At 43.1% G+C, this 22,809-nt stretch overlaps 1 protein-coding gene across 1 annotated transcript in view; it reads left to right on the top strand.

Annotated features, from left to right (window-relative positions):
- The window catches only part of LOC310746251 (vasoactive intestinal polypeptide receptor 1-like), a 43,951-nt gene that overhangs the window by 3,945 nt on the left and 17,197 nt on the right, over window positions 1-22,809 (top strand). Inside the window, exons 2-7 of the mRNA XM_083580109.1 lie at window positions 10,652-10,751; window positions 10,935-11,042; window positions 13,612-13,721; window positions 14,747-14,844; window positions 17,533-17,665; window positions 20,250-20,403. Coding sequence (XP_083436235.1) covers window positions 10,652-10,751; window positions 10,935-11,042; window positions 13,612-13,721; window positions 14,747-14,844; window positions 17,533-17,665; window positions 20,250-20,403 — 703 coding nt within the window. The remainder of the gene's footprint in view (window positions 1-10,651; window positions 10,752-10,934; window positions 11,043-13,611; window positions 13,722-14,746; window positions 14,845-17,532; window positions 17,666-20,249; window positions 20,404-22,809) is intronic.

Raw genomic sequence — 22,809 nt, 5'->3', positions numbered from 1 at the left:
TAAAACAGCAATTTAACATGAATTTTGCTATCTAACGAGACCATTGATCCATGAAATAAAAGCAATCAACAATGTGCTGCAGTCACACAATCAATCAATCAATCAGTAGCTGAACTGGGTTCCACACAGTCACCCAAAAAATGAGCTGCAAAAACAAAAACTCAAAATAAATAGCAAAAACAGACGGACCTCTGCGTAATACTCAAAACAGAAGTGTTGTACTCTAATTGGAAGTGTAACACTCAAAACGGAGCATGTTCGGCTTCCGAAAAATGTTCGCAAACCGGAATACTTACTTCCGGGTTTGCAGTGTTTGGGTTCCTAGTTGTTTGAGTACCAAGGCGTTTGAGAACCAAGGTATCACTGTACATCAAAGCATGTGACTTTGGCCAAATCAACAATAATTCAGCCTAACCCACCTAACAGCAGGGCTGTTGTGGGAATGAATTAAAAGCCGACGCATGGACACTCCCACTCCCTCTGACCTAACTTTGTGGGACCAATCATTCAGCCTTGCCTACTTTGCAGGGTTGGCGTGAGCCTCAGTTATAGGACTGTGCACAGACACAGACATCCTGATCTGATTTGTGGGACCGATCATTCAGCCTAGCCAATTTGTAGGTCCAGATCGGTCCCTGCGTGCTGCCAAAGCCGTGAAACCCACTCCTCTCGCATGGCAGCCCCCAGCCATTGCCCCCCCCTCTCTCTCTCTCTCGGTTTCCTTTGTCTGCCTGAGCAATTTCTGCCTGCATGGGTGGTTGCATCTGAATGCCTGACGAGCGCACCTAGTAATTATCATTACTCTTAATGCCTTTGAACACGTGAAGCACTTTTGACAGCTATTAACTTTTAATTGGGATGACAAAAAGAGTCACGGAACATGTCAGAAACCTGACGTGGAACCGTTAGGTACAAAAGTGAAGTTCCCTCTCTTCTCCACCCAGCCAGGGGGCGGTTGGGGGTGGCGGGAGGAGATCGACAAAGCATCATGACTAGCGTGGGAGAAAATGAGAAGAGCATCTCAGGGTTACCTCCACAGCGTGAGAGGGACAGGGGCCCATGTCCTCTTGGGAAGCAATAGAGATATTGATCAGAGTGAGGGGGTGGGATGCAGATTTATTGATTGACTGCAATGTTGTCACAGGACGATGCACATTAGAATAAATTAATTAACACCTCATCATAGAATTTAGGGACGTGGGTGGTGCTGTAGGTTAAACCACAGAGCCTAGGACTTGCCGATCAGAAGGTCGGCGTTTCGAATCCCCGCAATGGGGTGAGCTCCCGTTGCTCGGTCCCTGCTCCTGCCAACCTAGCAGTTCGAAAGCACGTCAAAGTGCAAGTAGATAAATAGGTACCGCTCCGGCGGGAAGGTAAACGCCGTTTCCGTGCGCTGCTCTGGTTTGCCAGAAGCGGCTTAGTCATGCTGGCCACATGACCCGGAAGCTGTACGCCGGCTCCCTCAGCCAATAAAGCGAGATGAGCACCACAACCCCAGAGTTGTCCAAAACTGGACCTAATGGTCAGGGGTCCCTTTGCCTTTACCATCATAGAACTGGAAGGGTCATCTATGTGCTGGGCCTCGGGGTAACCCGTGAAATGCGGTCCAGGATCGGTCCAGAATCTGAAGGTTCCGCTAGGAGTCAATCCGACAGTGCCAAGGCAGGACCCGAGGCAGGAAACCAGGCAAGGACAGGTACTGGATCTCAGGCAGGATCTGGCATACAGCAATGTTGCTCCCACAACCTGGGACAGGGTCCAACAGCCTTTTATCTCTGATGGGGTAATGGCTGGTCCTGATCTTCCGACGACTCACCTCCCTGTCTCGCACGAAGGCGAGCACCTCCTCCTGCGAGTACTCAGGTCTCTCCTTCTCTCAGACCTTAGTCTCTGCAGTCTCTACAGTTCGGGAGACGTTGATGGGTTACTAGACCCAGGGGCTGCCTCAGCCTCCCCTGACCCAACTGGTAGTGGAGCAGCTGTAAGTGATGGCCCAGCTGGAGGCAACAAGGTAATCCCCGCATCTGGAGCCAGGGCAAGCTCAGGCCCCTGACTCGGCCCAGCTGGGGTTTGTTGCAGGGGAACCTGTGCAGACTGGGACTCTTCAGGATCAGGCCCCAGACTTGGTTCAGGTAATGCCTGAGGCAAAGGATCCGGTGCAGACTGAGTCTCCTCTGGTTCTGAGTCCGAGCCTGAGTCCCAGGCCATTGCCTAATCCCAGTAATGCAGGAAGAACAAACACAGCTATTGAAACAATTCTCATAATTAGCAGAGTTAAAACACAGAAAGGAATTCATCGCTATCAACTCTTAAGTCTGATTTTTTAAAAAATTGGTTTTGACTTGGCATTGGAAGGGACATAAAGTGAGGGGCAAGACACACCTCAGAGGACGAGTCCACAACTTCCCCGAGGGAGACCGTTCCACTGTTGAACAGCTCTAACTGTCAAAAGGTTTTTCTGCATGTTTAGTTGGAATCTCCTTTCTTGCAACTTGGAGCCATTGGTTTGGGTCCTGCCCTCTGGAACAGGAGAAAACAAGCTTGCTCCATCTTCCATGGGACAGTTCTTTGGATATTTGAAGACAGCTATCCTCTCGGTCTCCTCTTTTTCAAACTAAACATATCCAACTCCTTCAACCGTTCCTCATCAGGCTTGGTTTCCATGTACACAAATAAAAAATGCAGTTCGCCTTCAGAATCTGCACTCCTCTGACTTTTATGATGCAGTCCTCCAGCATGTTTGCACATATTCCGTCAGTGGAGATCTGCATTACAAAATTCAGAGAAGTGTGAATTTTGTAGGATGGCTGTTGTGTCTCAGCACACACATTGCTCTGTAAAGTGCAAACTAGGTAGGATCGCTTTGAAATGAGAACTGCGTGAAATTTATCCCCATCCCTAGCCACAGTTTACTGTCATGCCTGAACCCTAAACTTTGATTAATCTTAACCATGGTTTGTTAAAACAAGCCAGCTTCATAAACCTGGAGAAATTCACAAACATCTCTTTCAAAATTCTGCTGGTATTTATTGTAGTCTTGCTGGGCAATATACAATATGAGAGTATGTGGCATCTTCTTGCCATGTCCAACTAAATTTATCAAAATTCCTTTTGCTACCCTTGACATCGCTCAGATGTCTCACATGAGCACCAGACTTAAATCAACCACAGAATTCTACTTAAAATACCTAAGAACCTTCCTGGATCAAACCAAAGGCCTATCTAGGTAATCGTCTGTGGCCCACAGTGGTGAGGTGAACCAGAAAAGCCCACAAAAGCCAACTCTTGGCTACTGTTTCTCCAAGGTTGCTATTCATGGACCTGTTGCCTGTTATTATCCTCCACGAATTTGCCTTACCTCCTTTTCAAGCTCTCCATGTTAGCGGCTATCACTAGATCTTGTGTTAGTGAGTTCCATGGTTTATTTTTTACTTTTTTATTTATACTTTTCACATTTATACATTTCATTAGTTTCACAATCAATTCAACATTTCCAAATTTGACTTCCTTCCCCCTCTTTCTGCGGCTCCTTAAATTATTTTTAAAAATATCTTCTGCCTATCCAAATTCATTTAATTTGCTCATTTAATTATCTGCTGCAAATATATACTCTTCTAAAACTGCAGGCTATTACAATAATCCTGCTAATGTTTTTATCTGCTTATAATTTGTCTGTAAATATTCAATAAACCATTCCCATTCTTTTATTTAAAAAGTTTGTTATCTTGATTTCTTATTCTTCCGGTAGGTTTTGCCATTTCTGCATATTCCATAATTTTTTGTATCCATTCTTCCTTTTCTGGGACTTCTGACTCTTTCCATTTTGGGGCAAGTAACATTCTTGCTGCTGTAGTAGCATACATAAATAAATTTCTATACAATTTAGGTAGTTCTGTCCCTATAATTCCCAAAAGAAAAGCTTCTGGTGTTTTTTTTTTTTTAATATATAAAAGTTATTTTGAACATCCTTTTCAATTCATTATATATCATTTCCCAGTAAGCTTTAACCTGTGAGTTTCTTTTTTATTTTTTTTAAATAATTTTTATTGATTTTAACATATAAACTATAAAATGTACCACAAAATTTATCACTTATACAATCTTTTTAGACTTCCATCAGCACCTCTGATGATCCACCATTTTAACCACTTCTTATGCATTTCTTAACTTTATATTGCCTTTACATCTCTTAACAAATCATTCTTCCCCTTCTCCATTTTTGCAATACTTCCAGTAATACTCCTCACAAAACTTCTTGCAAACCTACAAACGTCATCTGATAACACAAACACTTTTCAAATAGTCCGTAAATTTACTCCAGTAAATTTCTGGTCCCGTCGGTTTTGAATCCTTCCTGTTAGTTTATCTAGTTCTGCATAGTCCATTAACTTCATCCTCCATTCTTCAATCGTTGGTAATTCTTTTTGCTTCCATTTTTGGGCCAATAATATTCTTGCTGCTGTTATTGCATTAACCTGTGAGTTTCATGGTTTAGTGATGTGTTAGTTGAAGAAGCATCAAACATCAGCTGGAGGTGCAAGACATACCCAAACACCCACAAATTTATTTTTCACCCCTTTTCTTGTTTTGCTTGCCTTCCTAAACCATCTCAACATTTTGCTTTGGGTGAAATTCAGGGCCAATGCTCTTGTGCAGAACACATTTACATATTGATATGAGCCGTCGTCTATTATTAAAGCTCAGCTTTAAGAAGTGGGATATATTTAACAGTCAGGACTTTGATCTCCGACTCCAGTAATTCAGCCCTCATGGATCTCGGAGCAAGGTTGATATTTTCGGCATTGGTGTTAATTAGATGTTCTACTTTATTTTAATTCCTGGTTATTTAAAACTGATTTGCCAGGCGCAATTAACGTAATGATGAAAGATCAAGGCAATGAATACTGAATATGTATATTATAGTCCTGTAAGAAGAATCTCTCTCATCCGGCAGGGGAGACCCAGGTGAAGTAACTGTTTCAGTGTGAGATTTCCCTTGATGAATGCAGAACCACAGAATAGAACATGAATTTGGAACCAAATCAAATCTAGGCATAGCCAGGACCACAAACCAAGGAGTGACGGCAATAGAATAAAAGGTGAAACGAGATAGCAGTTTGGGCAAAAACTTGGTCCAACAATTTCAAGCTAAAAGTTATTTAAAGGTAACATTCTGCTCAGCCTTAGAACAATCCCCAATAGTTATTTCTTACATTTATATTTCACCTTTTATTCCAAGGAACTCAAGGTTCTACCCTCTCCACTTTATTTTCACAACAACCCTGTGAGGTAGGTTAGGGTGAGAGACAGTGAGTGGCCCAAGCTAACTCAGTGAGCTTCATATCAGAGTGAGGATTCGAACCCTGTTCTTACTGTAATTGGGGAGCTGAGAGGAATGAACCTGGTCAGTTACAACATCTCCATTTCTCAAACTCGGTTCAGCGTTTTCCCACATTAATTTGTGGGATTACCTAAGGGCAGGGCCGGATTTAGGTTTGATGAGGCCCTAAGCTACTGAAGGTAGCCCTTTCTATGTCCAGCTGTCCTTTGTCAACAACAAATTGTCACTGTTTTGTGTTGAATATATGCTATGTAAGAGGGACGCGGGTGGCACTGTGGTCGAAACCACAGAGTCTAGGGCTTGCCGATTAGAAGGTTGGCGATTCGAATCCACAAGACGGGGTGGGCTCCTGTTGCTCGGTCCCTACTCCTGCCAACCTAGCAGTTGAAAAGCACGTCAAAGTGCAAGTAGATAAATAGGTACCGCTCCGGCGGCAAGGTAAACGGCGTTTCCGTGCACTGCTCTGGTTCTCCAGAAGCGGCTTAGTCATTCTGGCCACATGACCCGGAAGCTGTACGCCGGCTCCCTTGGCCAATAAAGTGAGATGAGCGCCGCAACCCCAGAGTCATCCGCAACTGGACCTAACGGTCAAGGGTACCTTTACCTATATGCTATATAGTAATTTATGGATCTAATAGGTATCTAAAGCCATTTGCACGTTGCCATGCAACCAGTCCATGCAGAATGTAGGCACCCTATATATAGAAATGAGCAAACCAGTGATATTTTAGGGAGCAGGCTAGCAGGCGGGGCCCATGACTTACATCATAGGAGCCTACACAACACAAAACATGGTTGCTGGATGTAGGCTTTATTTTATTGGTTTTTTTATCTTATATTTTGGAAATGTACATCTAGTTTTTTTTCCCCTTTAATTTTTTTTGGGCCCCGAAGAGAGTGGGGCCCTAAACTATAGCTTGTTTAGTTTATAGGTAAATCCGGCACTGCCTAGGGGGCAGCAGGGACCCTCCAAATGTCCATATTTTCCCAGAATTACAGAAGCGATCCTGGTTTCTGATTTGATCCCTGAATGTCCTGTTTTTCCTTTTTCCTCCCCGCCACACCTCAGAGAACAACTAAAAGCGGTGCGGATGGAAATACCGACTCCTGTTTATACTGAAAATAAAGCACACCAAATGAATGGCATGCGAAGCCCTTCTTATAATGTTGAAGAAAAATTATAAAGCAATCCACTTTATATTCTTTAACTGCAGTGCTTCCGCAGCCAGCTATTTTTTTTTTTAAGGAAATGCATGGAGTGTTTATTCCTTTATTGTAAATGGATCCTTACACTGAAAACCTTTTCATGTCTACTCAGAAGTAAGTCCCATTGTATTCAACAGAGCTTACTCTCAGGTAACTGGGCAAAAACTGGGCAGGCTTACACTGCAATCCCAAGCAATTTTACCCAGAACTAAGTTCCATTGAATTCAGTAGGATTTACTCTCAGGTATGTTCCTGATCATTCTCACAGTCTTTCGCTGACAGGGACTCAGGGCAGCTTACAGCTCAAATTTTATATCCTTCCATTTATCTGTTGAAGGTGTTGTTCACGATCATTCCCTTGTGGGTTTTTTTTTATTTACAACAACCTTGTGAGGTAGGTGAGGTGGAGAGGTTGCAGTTGGCTCAAGGTGACGGATGTAATTGTGTATATGGCATTTATGTGTGTGGGAGATCAAACAAGGAAAGAAACTTCCTGATGTAGAATAGAATATCCCTATTTTCATCTGAGAAATATCGGACGGTATGCACTGGAGGTGTAAACGACGGCAAGATTTTGAAAAAAAAATGGTATCACTGAATGAAGTTAATCAGTTTTGTTGAACTAATCAAACTGAATAGTTTTAATTGAATTCTGAATAAATGTGCCATTATTTGTGGCTGTTTTGAATTTAATTGTGGCATTATCTTCTGTTCTGCTATTCTGAATAGTGCTTTTAATAAGGTAGGGGGCACTGGGGCTGAGTTTCTGCAACCAAGTAGCCCCTCCCCCCAAAAAATTGGGGACCCTTGATTAAGGTCAGGCCAAAGATCCGACAACCTCATTTCCCATTCATTTCTCCTTTGAATTTAAGAAGTTCCTTGTGATCTCAGAAAGAGGATTCTATATTAAAAACCGGGGGGGGGGGCAGGGGGAATGGAACTGTTGCATCTTAATTCTATCTCTGGCTCCTTCGAAACGCCAGCATAAAAGTATCCCAACAGCAAACAATTTCACATGATTACAGTTCTTGAAAAGCATCTGAAACAGTCAAAGGAGAAGGTGGGGGAGAATACAAATTAGATTCCAGTCCAAGCTCTGAATAGGTTCTTTTGAAATGCAAATTGCATTGCCCTTCTCAGAGTAATAATTTTTTTGCTACCGTTGTTGGAAGTCGGTATTCATTTGGCCCGTCGCCGTGTGAAAACCCTGCACTGTCTGGTTTTATTTTATTTATTTTCAGGCGCTTCCATTGACAGCATGATGATAGCCATTTACAAGTGCTTCTTTTTTTCCCAATAAAGAGAGGTGCTATTTTCGGGGGGGGGAGGGGTGTAACTTAATATCCCTCCCCCTCCACACACATACTAAGGGAAAGAAGAAAATTATCTGCTCCTGGTCTAAAATGGAATAAAAACAAATCTATTTTGGTCTGGGTAGCTCCTCGCATTTTTCTTTTTTGTGTTAGGGTCAAGGTTAGATGCTCTGCAATTCTTCACTATCTCAAATTTGATGGTCCCAACCCCCACCCAGAAGCCCTCCTCCCTGGGGGGTGGAATTTACTGATGTTATCCTAGAGAGTGAAGTCAAATGGGCCTTAGAAAGCACTGCTAATAACAAGGCCATTGGAAGTGATGGTATTCCAGCTGAATTATTTAAAATTTTAAAAGATGATGCTGTTAAGGTGCTACACTCAATAGGCCAGCAAGTTTGGAAAACTCAGCAGTGGCCAAAGGACTGGAGAAGATCAGTCTACATCCCAATCCCAAAGAAGGGCAGTGCCAAAGAATGTTCCAACTACCGCACAATTGCACTCATTTCACATGCCAGCAAGGTTATGCTTAAAATTCTACAAGGCAGGCTTAAGCAGCATGTGGACCGAGAACTCCCAGAAGTGCAAGCTGGATTTCAAAGGGGCATAGGAACCAGAGACCAAATTGCAAACATGCGCTGGATTATGGAAAAAGCTAGAGAGTTCCAGAAAAACGTCTACTTCTGCTTCATTGACTACGCAAAAGCCTTTGACTGTGTCGACCACAGCAAACTATGGCAAGTTCTTAAAGAAATGGGAGTGCCTGATCACCTCATCTGTCTCCTGAGAAATCTCTATGTGGGACAAGAAGCTACAGTTAGAACAGGATATGGAACAACTGATTGGTTCAAAACTGGGAAAGGAGTACTACAAGGCTGTATATTGTCTCCCTGCTTATTTAACTTATATGCAGAATTCATCATGCGAAAGGCTGGGCTGGATGAATCCCAAGCCAGAATTAAGATTGCCGGAAGAAATATCAACAACCTCAGATATGCAGATGACACAACCTTGATGGCAGAAAGTGAGGCAGAATTAAAGAACCCTTTAATGAGGGTGAAAGAGAAGAGCGCAAAATATGGTCTGAAGCTCAACATAAAAAAAAACTAAGATCATGGCCACTGGTCCCATCACCTCCTGACAAATAGAAGGGGAAGAAATGGAGGCAGTGAGAGATTTTACTTTCTTGGGCTCCATGATCACGACAGATGGTGACAGAAGTCACGAAATTAAAAGACGCCTGTTTCTTCAGAGAAAAGTGATGACAAACCTAGACAACATCTCAAAAAGCAGAGACATCACCTTGCCAACAAAGATCTGTATAGTTAAAGCTATGGTTTTCCCAGTAGTGATGTATGGAAGTGAGAGCTGAACCATAAAGAAATCTGATCGCCGAAGAGTGGATGCTTTTGAATTATGGTGCTGGAGGAGACTCTTGAGAGTCCCATGGACTGCAAGAAGATCAAACCTCTCCATTCTGAAGGAAATCAGCCCTGAGGACTCACTGGAAGGACAGATCCTGAAGCTGAGGCTCCAATACTTTGGCCACCTCATGAGAAGAGAAGACTCCCTGGAAAAGACCCTGATGTTGGGAAAGATGGAGGGCACAAGGAGAAGGGGATGACAGAGGACGAGATGGTTGGACAATGTTCTCGAAGCTACCAGCATGAGTTTGACCAAACTGCGGGAGGCAGTGGAAGACAGGAGTGCCTGGCGTGCTCTGGTCCAGGGGGTCACGAAGAGTCGGACATGACTAATCGGCTAATCAACAACAACAACAGCTCCTCCCACTTTTTTCCTTTGGCCACACCCACTTTTGACTCTGGACCTCCCCTTGCCACCACATGACCCTTGGGAAGATTGTCCAAGAAGAAGCTTAGTTCTTTTGTTGAAAAGATCCAGTGAGTAACACTAGCATACCCTTTGGAACTCCCTGCCTCTTGAGACCAGGCAGGAAACCTTGCTGTATTCTTTTCTGCACTGGCCTAAAACAGTTTTGCTAAGGCAGGTCTATCGAGACATGCAGACATTACGTGTGTTTTCTCTCTTTTCAGACGCTTTGATTTCAATCATCTTTTTAACACTTGATTGGGAATTGCCCAGAGTGGCTGGGGAAACTCAGCCAGATGGGCAGGGTATAAATAATAAATTATTATTATTATTATTATTATTATTATTATTATTATTATTATTAAAAAAACAAGCGGTATATAAATTTTGTTCAATGAAAATAAGAAATACAACAACAAAATTTATATACTGCTTGTTTTTTTTCCCCAATGCTAAAAACTACTAAGCAGTTTGTGATATAAAGCATTAACATTATCAATAAAAGCAGGTTGTTCAATGAAAATAAGAAATACACGCAGGCGACAAGGTGAAAAAGGAATGGGATTGCTTTAAAAACTGCCTGGCTAAATATGGTTCCAAAACCAATACTTGGTTGTGTTTCAATTAATCTCACAGATATAATGAAAAAAACAACTGATTTTAATAAATGAATACAGAATATTTGTCACTTAAGAGAAGTGTTGGAGCTGCAAAGAGACAGAGGGAAGTCAACTAATAAAGCAGGGATTCAAACTAGTTTTCCAGAACAGAAAGAAAGTGACTGTAAAGAAAGAAAGAAAGAAAGAAAGAAAGAAAGAAAGAAAGAAAGAAGGATAATAAATGTATTTCTTTCTGAGAACCTGGCGTATAGAATATTCAAATTACTGTTTGTATCCTTTGAACAAACTTGTGTACTTGACTATTTTTTTTCTGTTTTTTATTCATTGTTTTTCTTTCATCTCAGGTGGCTTCCATCCACCCAGAATGCAGAATATTTCAACAGCTTATGAAAGATGAGAGTCGATGCTTGGTGGAAAACGAAACTCTCTTACCAGATTTTAAAGGTAATGAGCCCTATCCTATATAAATATTCCCCAAGATGCAGCAGTAACCTGGGTGGCCTCTGCTGGAATAGATGGGCCATTGCCTTGGTCCAGCGGGCTTTTATTCTGTTAGACCCCGTAAAGCCATTATTCATCATTCTGGATAGTAGCAGTCTTCAATCTGACACTGAGTTTTCTCCTTAGGATGTTCAGGCGTTTGGGATGGACTAAGTTGCTGGCCCAAAGCTACCTTTGGAGAGACGGTGACGCTCGCCTGCCCAGGATTTTTTGAAGAAATCACCAACATACACGGCAAGACCCTTTTTTAAAAAAAAAAATCTCCCTCCTTTGTATCTCTCTGTCAGAGCTCATGTGGGTCAGAGAGGGAAATGGTGCGGTTTATTTTTTTAAAAAAAACTCATTTTTATTTGGTTTTTCCAATATAGATTTATAACAAAACCAAATACATTTCTGTACACAGAGATTTCGCAGAATCTCGAGACCTCCCCCCCATCCGCTCCGCGGGTTCTAATGTCAACGTTTTCAACTGAATATTATATCATAATCTGTATTTTATATCTATCCATATTGTCCGTAGTATTTGTTACATTACAAGTGAGTTTAGAAGCCTGCTGATGTTTTCATCTGCTTACAGTGGTCTCCTAAATAAATTATAAATTTTCCCTGTTCTTTCTTAAAGTTTTTATCGGAGAGGGAAATGGTGTAGTTTAAATACAGTGACGGTGAAGACTGGAGACAAATTCAGTTGTTCTCACCTTCACAGGAACCTAGCTAATTTGCAAATCCTGATGTGATCTGAAATCCAGCTATCCTGTGACGTTTGCACTTCCTCAAATTTTATGATGTGTTTCTCAAAAAAAAAAGTGTGCAAAAATACACAAATGTTATTCAGACCAGGATGCACATTTTTGTTTCCATCATCATCATCATATTATCATCATTTCTAAAAAGGTAACGGACCCCTGACAGTTAATATTTTTAGAGGGGGGGGGGATCTCAGTCATTTACAACAAATTTAAAAAGTAAACAAAACATAAAATGCATTAGAGTTGGGGAATTAGCTTAGACTGCGTGCAATTTTTAAAAAAATAATATTTGGTTTTAATTGTATGTTTATATTGTTTTAACCTGCCCTGGGACCTTATTGTGAAGGGTGGGTAGAGAATCTCATGAATTAATGAATAAATGAATAGGGCAAAATTGCATCAATTAATGTGTATATTAGGTCTCAAATGCTGATGGGTTTTCATGAGTCCTTTTAAAAACTACACAGCTTAAGCCCAGGCTATCTGGAGGGCGGTATTCTGCCATAGCATTCTGCCTGGGTTCTGAGTTCTTTAGGGGAGATGCAGGACAGGGCCTTCTCGGTGGTGGCTGCACCGAGACTTTGGAATTCTCTTCCTAGAGTGGTTAGACCGGCTCCCTCCTTGTTCCTCTTCCTGCAGATGAAGACTGTTTTATTCTGACAGGCTTTTGGGAACTGACAGCTTTTAAGGAAAGCGATTTTAATAGTGCTGTTTGTTTTTTTTTAGTTTTTATTAACAATTTCAACATAGCAAATTATCAAAACATATCATATTCATTATTTTTCCCCTTCCCCCCCTTCAAACCCTTCCCCCAAGAGACTTCCCTCAGCTCCTCTCTCTGATTTACGGCATATATTATTCTCTGCATGTTATAAAATTATACATACCCTTACATTATCTATCTATCATGTTATCAACTAACAAATTTGTGTATGTTTATTCAAAACCTGCCTAGCAGCCCAGTTCATTTTGTTGTCTTTTTAGATAAATTGTAAAAAGCTCCCATTCTTCCTTAAAGTCACAGTTGTCCTTGTCCCGCAATTTGTATGTCAATTTAGCCAGCTCTGCGTAGCTCATCAATTTTTCTTGCCACTGTTCTTTTGTTGGGATTTCCTCGTTCTTCCATCCTTGTGCTATCAAGACTCTTGCCACTGTTGTAGTATACATAAATAAGTCCTTTTCTTGGCATGTCTTGTCCTACAATCCCTAACAGAAATGCTTCTTTTTTTTTTCCAAATGTCATTTTAAACATTTTTTCAATTCATTATATATCATTGTTTTTAGTGTTTTTATGTACTGCTTTTTTAAAGATTTGTGTGTGGGGTGGGTGTGCAATTTGATTCTGTTGTAGCTTACTGACCTTTTAACTATTATCCCTTAAACGTTTTTAGCTAGACGTGTTTAGTCTAGGTGGTGTTTTCAGGTTCCAGAGCAGATGAACAAGGATACAAGGAACTAGAGCAGGCATCCCAATGTGCAACCCTCCAGATGTTTTGGACTACAATTCCCATTATCCCTGACCACTGGTCCTGATAGCTAGGGATCATGGGAGTTGTAGGCCAAAACATCTGGAAATAGAGGTTGAGGAGGTGGCCTCAGAAAAGATGGCCGTCAAGTTTTAAAACAGGCAGGTGAGGGGTGTTTGCTGAGCATCTTCTCTCACAGATGAGTTGCTCAGACTAGGGAGTCAAGCCTAGGGGTTATTATATAAGGCCAACAAGCCCCCTATTGGCTACCCAGGTCACTTGATACCTTATGGGCTGACTGTTTGCAGTTCCCGTTCCCACTGTGCCAGGGTGCGATGAGGAGCAGCAAGGCTCGGGCCAGCTAGTCTCTCCCCTAGTAAGCTGGGGTTTGTTTTGCTTTTTACAATCAAGTGGTTGTATAAATCTTATGAAATATGGTCCCCGCCCCTCTCCCCAACTACCAAACACTCTGGTTTATGCCCATTAGTGTTTTAGGTTCTCCAGATACTACCACCTCAATTTACTGGCGACATTGTACTAGGATAGGATGTGTTAACATTAGAGCTTCACTGTGATATTTTTTCGCAGGGTTCCTGCACAGAAATTGCACTCCAGGCCTTTACTGGTCGGAGCCATTCCCCCCATATCCAGTCGCCTGTGGGTTTGAAGAGAGTTTTACAAAGGGGCCAGAAGATCAGGTCAGTCAAGCTTCTAAATCTGCACCGAATAGTCTCCTGTTTCGACATCTGAACCAAAACTAGACACGCTGGTGGCTTTCCTGCCAGCGCATTTGCACCGCGCCTGCCCTCCCCATCACTTTGCCCTTGCCCTGTTCGCCCAGAAAGCAGAGCAACGTGGCTGGCAGGTGGCCAAGAGCATGTGGCCATTGTTCCCTATTAAGTGCCCTGAATCTTCCCCCGTTCAGTTTCCTAGGATGACTTTGGGAGAATGAGGTGAAGTAAGTGACTGGTGGGGACAACAAGAAGGGGCATCGCTAGGGTGCTGCAGTTCTGAAGGTGGCATCAGCTGGTGGTCCAAAGCATCATTGGGATCAGATTAGCAATGGGTCTTTTTGGCCCTTGGTCAAATGCCCATGCCGAAGCTAGCCTTGAACAGAAGAGAAACTACTGAATGCAGAAGTTGGTCATCCTTAGCCTAGATGCATGAAAACAAGCAAATGTGCATCAAACGTGGAAGGGAAGGTCTTCTTGTCATAGTCCTGTGCTGCTCAGTCACAACAGAGCTCAGTGGTGGGAGAAGCCAGCTAAATCTCAGGGGGGCATTGCCTGGAGGCAGAGTCTGTATACAAGGTTCAGTCCTGTACTAAGGTCAGGAGTATCTCAGTTCATGTAGTCAGATGATCTAGTGGTCAAGAAAGCTGAGGGTCTAAGGTCACAAGAAGCAGCAAGGTCTGGTTAGGAACGACAAATATTGTTTCCAGCAACAGGCTGAGGTTGGAAACCCTGCTTAAGAAAGCTGGAGCCAGCTGGTTCTCCTCAGGAGCAAGAAGGCTGATCACCAGCAGGTGGAGTCACTCTGCAGAAGGCTCCTTCTGGCTGCTCTTCAGCAGGTGAAGCCAACTCCTGGCCCATGTCACTTCTTCTTCTGTCTTCTACACAATGTCCTCCTCCTCCGTGGTTGCCAAGGGAAATGGGGTTTTAACTCTGAAAGACGTGTCCTCCTCATGTCCCTTCATTTCTTTATGTTCTCTTTCCCTCCACAGAAATCATACTATTCAACATTCTGGCACGTCTACACCACAGGCTATGCAACTTCTCTGGCTTCGCTCATTACAGCGCTGCTCATCTTCACCTTCTTCCGGTAAGTGCTGAACGTGCCTTTCAGAGACAGCACCCAGCTCTACGCTTATCTCATCCTCCCATGGGATTTGAACTAAACTGCTTTCCCTCTTCTTCTTAACATATATATATCCCATAATACGTTTGAGTTTTCCTCAAGCCATGTGCTTCTGGGGCCTATAGCTTAGCTGCATCACGTAGGCTTTGCCAGACTTTGATGGGGAGCAGAATAGCTCCGTTGGACTCCATCACAACCCTGCGCACCTTCAGACTGCCACAATTTTGCAGGTGGAATTCAAACGTGTACTGGAAAATTAGTTTTTCACATTTAAAGTGGATTAAAGAGCTCAGTCACCCTTGTGCAACAAAACTACTTTAAAAATAGAAACTCCTTTGAGGTTAGGGAAGTGATGGTACGCAGGATGAGACCCTACCTGCCCGCAGACTGTCTTGCCAGAGTGGTGCATGCTCTAGTTATCTCCTGCTGCGACTACTGCAATGCGCTCTACGTGGGGCTACCTTTGAAGGTGACTCGGAAACTACAGCTAATCCAGAATGCAGCAGCTAGACTGGTGACTGGTACTGGCCGCCGAGACCATATAACACCGGTCTTGAAAGACCTACACTGGCTCCCAGTACGTTTCCGAGCACAATGCAAAGTGTTGGTGCTGACCTTTAAAGCCCTAAACAGACTCAGTCCAGTATACCTGAAGGAGCGTCTCCACCTCCATCATTCTGCCCAGACACTGAGGTCCAGCGCCAAGTTCCCTCGCTACGAGAAACCAAGTTACAGGGAACCAGGCAGAGGGCCTTCTCGGTAGTGGCACCTGCCCTGTGGAACGCCCTCTCACCAGATGTCAAAGAGAAAAATAACTACCAAACTTTTAGAAGACACCTGAAGGCAGCCCTGTTTAGGGAAGCTTTTAATGTTTAATAGGTTATTGTATTTTAGTGTACTGTTGGAAGCTGCCCAGAGTGGCTGGGGAAAACCAGCCAGATGGGCGGGGTATAAATAATAAATTATTATTATTATTATTATTATTATTATTATTATTATTATTATTATTAGTGGAATGAATGAACAATGAACAGGACAGCATGTAAACGGTCCACAAGATAATCAAGATGAATGATAAATAAAGACTGAATGTAGTCTAAGTGCCACACGGAGATGGAGGAGAAATTTAATTCACATTCATGGAATCATATAATTGTAGATTTAGAAGGGACCCCAAGGGCCATCTAGTCCACCCTCTGCAATGCAGGATTATTATTTTTTTGCTCAAGGTGGGGCGAAAACCCATGACCCTGATATTAAGATTCAAAAGTAAACTTACCTAAATTTTACCTTCGAAAACTCCATGAGAACTTAAACACAGCCATCTAAATTGGCACTTCTTTGAATTTTGCATTGCATTCCTCCAGCCAAGTAATGGGTGCAGATTGTAGGGATCAAGTGTGCATATAAGGGCTTATCGACATTTAACTTCCCTCTGCACTTTCAAGCTCCATATCTGAGTGCTCACTCACTCACATTCTTTCTTTTTGCTCCAGAGCTTTCCCCAGGAAAATCCACTCTTTAGTGCTGAGTCGGAGCAAATGGCAATCCGTGGGGAAATCAAATTGACGTTGGTTGTGCTTCAGCTTTTAAAGAGTGGTTTTTCCTGGGGAAAGATCCAGGGGGAGAATAAAGCACTCAGACACAGTGCTTTAAAACACTGGAAAACACGAGGCAACAGGTAAGTAACATTGTTTAAATGCTGGTTGAAACAACATACAAAAATGCACTGCATTGGGGGGATCGCTTTGCACATGTGTGGAGTAGGAGAAGTTCAAAATAAAATGCTGGTGATTCTTCATGAGGTCTTTTAAAGAAATAAATCGCCAGCGGATGTGGAAATGTGGAGAAGGGACCGTAAAGTTGGAAAAATTAGAAACTGAGCGGAGCTGAAATTGACAGAATTTCTTTAAATTACTTTAAACAAAATAATTGTTAAGAAATAAGGTAATGAGTACAAATTGCTGTAAGAAGGTATTAGAAAATACAGAAAGAGTAAGGTAATAATGTTAAGTACATTCAACACTAGAAAGAAAGTATACATCAGGAAATGATAGGAAGTCTGTTTTATGTTAGTAAAAAGATAGGAAAAAAGAGAGTGTATAAATTTAAACTAAGTTTAATTTTTTGTGAATCCAAAGAAGAGTATTAGTACATGGTTGTTTTCATTTTTGTCGAATTAAGAGTGTGTATATTATGTACAGTGGTACCTCGGGTTACATACGCTTCAGGTTACAGACTCCAATAACCCAGAAATAGTGCTTCAGGTTAAGAACTTTGCTTCAGGATGAGAACAGAAATCGTGCTCCGGCGGGGCGGTGGCAGTGGGAGGCCCCATTAGCTAAAGTGGTGCTTCAGGTTAAGAACAGTTTCAGGTTAAGAATGGACCTCCGGAATGAATTAAGTACTTAACCTGAGGTACCGCTGTACATTATTTATGAATTTCATTAAGTTATGTTAAAAAAGAAAAGAAAAGAAATTGACATAATCTCCCACCCCTAACTCTTTTAAAAATACCCAAGTTGGTGGCCCTTCCTATCATAACTGCAGCCAAAGCCACCATTTAGGTGCCCTGAAAGCAGAATTCAGCTCAATTCAGCGAGGTTATATCAGCCTGCAAAACTGACAATCTGCTTTCCTGCCCCCTTCCAGGAAATTCCACTGCACACGGAATTATATCCACATGCATCTGTTTGTCTCCTTCGTCCTGAGGGCAGCTGCCGTTTTCACCAAAGACACCATTTTGTTCTCTGACGACAGCATGGACCACTGCCTGATGTCAACGGTATGCATCTGACCCACTTTTGAAAATAATATTTTACACTAAAGCTTTGTGTGTGTGTATATATATATACTTGTTGTTGTTTAGTCGTGTCCGACTCTTCATGACCCCCTGGACCAGAGCACGCCAGGCACTCCTGTCTTCCACTGCTTCCCACAGTTTGGTCAAACTCATGCTGGTAGCTTCGAGAACACTGTCCAACCATCTCGTCCTCTGTCGTCCCCTTCTCCTTGTGCCCTCCATCTTTCCCAACATCAGGGTCTTCTCCAGGGAGTCTTCTCTTCTCATGAGGTGGCCAAAGTATTGGAGCCTCAGCTTCAGGATCTGTTTGTTCCTGGTGTTAGCTTTCATGTGCATGCACACTTCTTCAGATACCATAAGCACACGAAAGCTTATACCAAGAACAAACTTAGTTGGTCTCTAAGGTGCTCCTGGACAATTTTTTAAAAAATATATTTCAACTGTGTCAGACCAACAGAGTTACCTACCTGAAACAAAAGCTTAGTGTTTGCAGAAGGAGTGGACTACGAGGTTTCTCAGACATGGCTTCTGTTTTGCTTTCATGAGGGGGAAAGGATGGCTTTGACCTTATTCAACATGGCCATTTCATGCTTCCTGATTTCCTTAGTGGGTAAGAAGTCTTGGGGGCAAACTCAGTTCGCTTTGTGAGGTGAGAGTACCAGGGAGACTCCACTGCCCTTTCTGGAAAAAAAGGGGGTAGTATGTACAGACTGGAAGCATGAGCAGAATACTAGTCCCAAGCAAAACCAGTCCATCACTTTCTCAAGAGCGGAAAAGTTCTTTCTGTCAGCAGAAAGCTTCATTACCAACCTTTCCCAGCTGTGGCTGGGATGCTCTCCCCAGGGAAGTCCACCTGGTGCCATCACCGACAACCTGTGGCCATTTTTCTGCTGCCGAGGTTTTGCTGAGTCTATTTAAAAGTCATTGTAATGGTTTGAATGGAATGAGTTCCCCCCTTCCTTTGTGCTCTTAATTTTTTTGGTGAGTTGTTTAGAGACTCTTTTGTGAGTGATTAACTAGGAAAATCCTCACCACCCCCAATCCATCATCAACTTTTGCCTGAGTATTAGGAAGAAATTTCCCATTGTATGAGCTGTTTGACAGTGAAAGGTGGTTGATTCTCCTTCTTCGGAGGTTTTCAAACAGAGATTGGATAGTCAACCATCAAGGATTCTTTAGCTGTGATTCAGATGACGAGGGCCCGATTTAGGTTTGATGAGGCCCTAAGCTACTGAAGGTAATGGGGCCCTTAATATGTCCAGCTATCCTTTGTCAACAACAAATTGTCGCTGTTTTTTGTGTTGAATATATGCTATATGGTAATTTATGGACCTAATAGGTATCTCAAGCTATTTGCACATGTTGCCATGCAACCAGTCCGTGCAGAATGTGTTGGGATGCTGCTAAGGAATCGGGAGCAATTGGCAAGCCCCCAGCTTGCTCCAGCCCACCGGCTGAGGTGCTGGTCAAACTCCAGTCCTTGGTGCAGCATGAATCTGCGACCCAGAGCTTCAGACGTTTCAGAAGCTGGGCACGCAACTCAGCAGAGTATATGCACAACAGAAGTGGCAGGGAGAGGCTGTGTAAAGCATATTTACAAGCAGTTTATTCAACATAGGTAAAGGTAAAGGGACCCCTGACCATTAGGTCCAGTCATGGCCGACTCTGGGGTTGTGGCGCTCATCTCGCTCTATAGGCCGAGGGAGCCGGCGTACAGCTTCCGGGTCATGTGGCCAGCATGACTAAGCCGCTTCTGGCGAACCAGAGCAGCGCACGGAAACGCCGTTTACCTTCCCGCCAGAGCGGTACCTATTTATCTACTTGCACTTTGACGTGCTTTCGAACTGCTAGGTTGGCAGGAGCTGGGACTGAGCAATGGGAGCTCACCCCGTTGTGGGGATTCGAACCGCCGACCTTCTGATCAGCAAGTCATAGGCTCTGTGGTTTAACCCACAGCGCATCAACATACATCAGGACAAAAGGAAAAACATGACTTCTCCCCTTCATGTCCAAAAGCAAGCAACTTAAGCAATAGCTATACACAAACGGAAGTTCCCAGCAAGCCGTGCTGGAGTGTAAACAGACATGTGACACACAACAGCCATGCCTGTTCCTCTTAAGGTGGAACGGAATATTCTAACAGAATGTAGGCACCCTATATATAGAAATGAGCAAACCAGTGATATTTCAGGGAGTAGGCTAGCTGGTGGGGCCATTACTTACATCATAGGATCCTACATAATACAAAACACTGTTGCTGTATGTAGGTTTCATTTCATTTCATTTTATCTCATATTTTGGAAATGTACATCCAGGTTTTTTCCCCTTTAATTTTTTTGGGAAAATTAAGCCCTACGCTATAGCTTGTTCAGTTTATACGTAAATCCGACACTGCAGATGACCTTCGGGATCCCATCCAACTCTCCAATTCTATGATTTTATAATGATCATCATCCCTGCCAGGAGAAGAAAAAGGTCGCAGCCCTCATTTGAATGTTGCTCTGCAGAAAACCTTACCTGGTGAAAGAACCTCCTTGTCTGAAATGAACCTTGTTTTGTCCTGTAGGTGGCATGCAAGTCTGCGGTGGCTTTCTTCCAGTTCAGCATCCTAGCCAACTTCTTCTGGTTGCTGGTCGAGGGCATGTATCTGCAAACCCTACTGATGCTGACCTTTGTGTCGGACAAACAGTACGCATGGAGTTTCATCCTGATTGGCTGGGGTTAGTAGACAGCTTTGACTTCTGTGTCCAGGGCAGCTGTCTACCAGCTCCGTCTGGTACGCAGGCTGAGACCCTACCTGCCCACACACTTTCAGTCTCGCCAGAGTGGTGCATGCTCTGGTTATCTCCTGCTTGGACTACTGCAACGTGCTCTACGTGGGGCTACCTTTGAAGGTGACCCAGAAACTACAGTGGTACCTCAGGTTACATACACTTCAGGTTACAGACTCCACTAACCCAGAAATAGTACCTTGGGTTAAGAACTTTGCTTTAGGATGGGTTAGAAATCACGCAGCGGCAGCAGGAGGCCCCATTAGCTAATGTGGTGCCTCATGTTAAGAACAGTTTCAGGTTAAGTACGGACCTCCGGAACAAATTAAATACTTAACCCGTGGTACCATTGTACAACTAATCCAGAATGCAGCAGCTAGACTGGTGACTGGAAGTGGCCGCTGAGACCATATAACACCGGTCCTGAAAGGCCTACATTGGCTCTCAATATGTTTCCGAGCACAATTCAAAGTGTTGGTGCTGACCTTTAAAGCCTTAAACGGCCTCATCCCAGTATACCTGAAGGAGCATCTCAAATCCCATCGTTCTGTCCAGACACTGAGGTCCAGCTCTGAGGGCCTTCTGGCAGTTCCCTCACTGTGAGAAGCGAAGTTACAGGGAACCAGGCAAAAGGCCTTCTCGGTATTGGCACCTGCCTTGTGAAATGCCCTCCCATCAGATGTCAAGGAAATAAATAACTATCTGACTTTCAGACGACATCTGAAGGCAGCCCTCTTTAGGGAAGTTTTTAATGTTTGATGTTTTATCATGGTTTTAATATTCTGTTGGGAGCTGCCCAGAGTGGCTGGGGAAACCCAGCCAGATGGGCAGGGTATAAATAATATAAGTATTATTATTATTATTATTATTATTATTATTATTATTATTGATATTCCCTCTCACCCAACTGAACTGGATCCCAAATTCTTCCTCCCACCCCCTGCTAAGATCGGCAAGCACACTTGGTGTTTTTGCATCAAGCCAAGGGTGATGAACTCCAGATTTTGTTGGACTACGATTTCCATCAACCTTCTCCATTGGCTGTGCCAGTGCTGATGGGAATTGAAGTCCAATATTCTAGAGGGAGAACTACATTGCATGCCACTGTGTTAAGCAAACAAACACCTTATCCTGGCCTATGGGTTTGGGACACTTGTTTAAATTGCTTGGAGATGTCTTCTCTGCATCCAATTGCCTTGGCGTGTCTCAGAATTTTCAGAAACAAATCAGCTTCAGTAATTACCTTACTAAAAAGTAAGGGGAAATGTGTGTGCGTCTTATGGAGCGAATGCCGGCTGCACAGCTACCCCAGAAGCCAGAACAGCAAGAGGGATTGCTGCTTTCACTGCGCATCTGTTCTGGCTTCTGAGATTCAGAATATTTTTTTCCTTGCTTTCCTCCTCCAAAAACTAGGTGCGTCTTGTGGTCTGGTGCGTCTTATAGAGTGAAAAATACGGGTATTTCCCCTAGCAATTTTACTTCTCACCCATCTCTATGATGTTTTGATTCCCACCCTTTTTTTCTACCGCATTAGATAGCATACTTTAATCTAATACATATTTTCTCTTTTACAATCATAATCCTTTCCCTTCTACTGTCCATATTCTGACTCCTGTCCGCGATTTCATTTACCAGGCGTGTATTAGGGCTTTCTTAAGCAAAGCATAGCTGATTCATTGGATGAGTTTTAGTGGATTTGTTGATCCGGCCCTGTGATTAAGGTGTGTGCATTCATTTCTTGACAAATGAAAATGGAATCAAACAGATCCTCTTTTCATTTTTTGTGAAATAAATGGCAAGGGTATGATGGACTGATTACAGTGGTACCTTGGGTTGCATATGCTTCAGGTTACAGACTCCACTAACCGAGAAATATTACCTCGGGTTAAGAACTTTGCTTCAGGATGAGAACAGAAATTGTGCAGCGGCAGTGCAGCAGCAGCAGGAGGCCCCATTAGCTAAAGTGCTGCTTCAGGTTAAGAACAGTTTTAGGTTAAGAACGGACCTCCGGAATGAATTAAGTACTTAACCTGAGGTACCACTGTATAGTATAGTCCACCTTTTACTCCAAGGAGTTCAGGTTGGAGTGCAGGGAACTCCCTCTCCTCATTTAAATGGCTCAGGACTGCAGTACCTCAAGGACCTCCTCTTTCCATATAAACCTACCTGGACCCTGAGTTCATCCTCTGAGGTCCGTCTTCATGTGCCTCCTCCACGAGAGATCCAGAGGGTGGCAACACGAGAAGGGGCCTTTTTTGCAGTGGCTCCCCATTTGTGGAATGCTGTCCCCAGGGAAATTTGCCTTGCACCTTCATTATACACCTTTAGGCGCCAGGCAAAAACGTTCCTTTTCAA

The sequence above is a fragment of the Podarcis filfolensis genome (assembly GCF_964270895.1).
Source record: "Podarcis filfolensis genome assembly, chromosome: 12".
In the NCBI taxonomy this organism is placed as follows: domain Eukaryota; kingdom Metazoa; phylum Chordata; class Lepidosauria; order Squamata; family Lacertidae; genus Podarcis; species Podarcis filfolensis.
The sequence above is the reverse complement of the archived record's forward strand: the minus strand, read 5'-3'. Positions and strand labels throughout refer to the sequence as shown.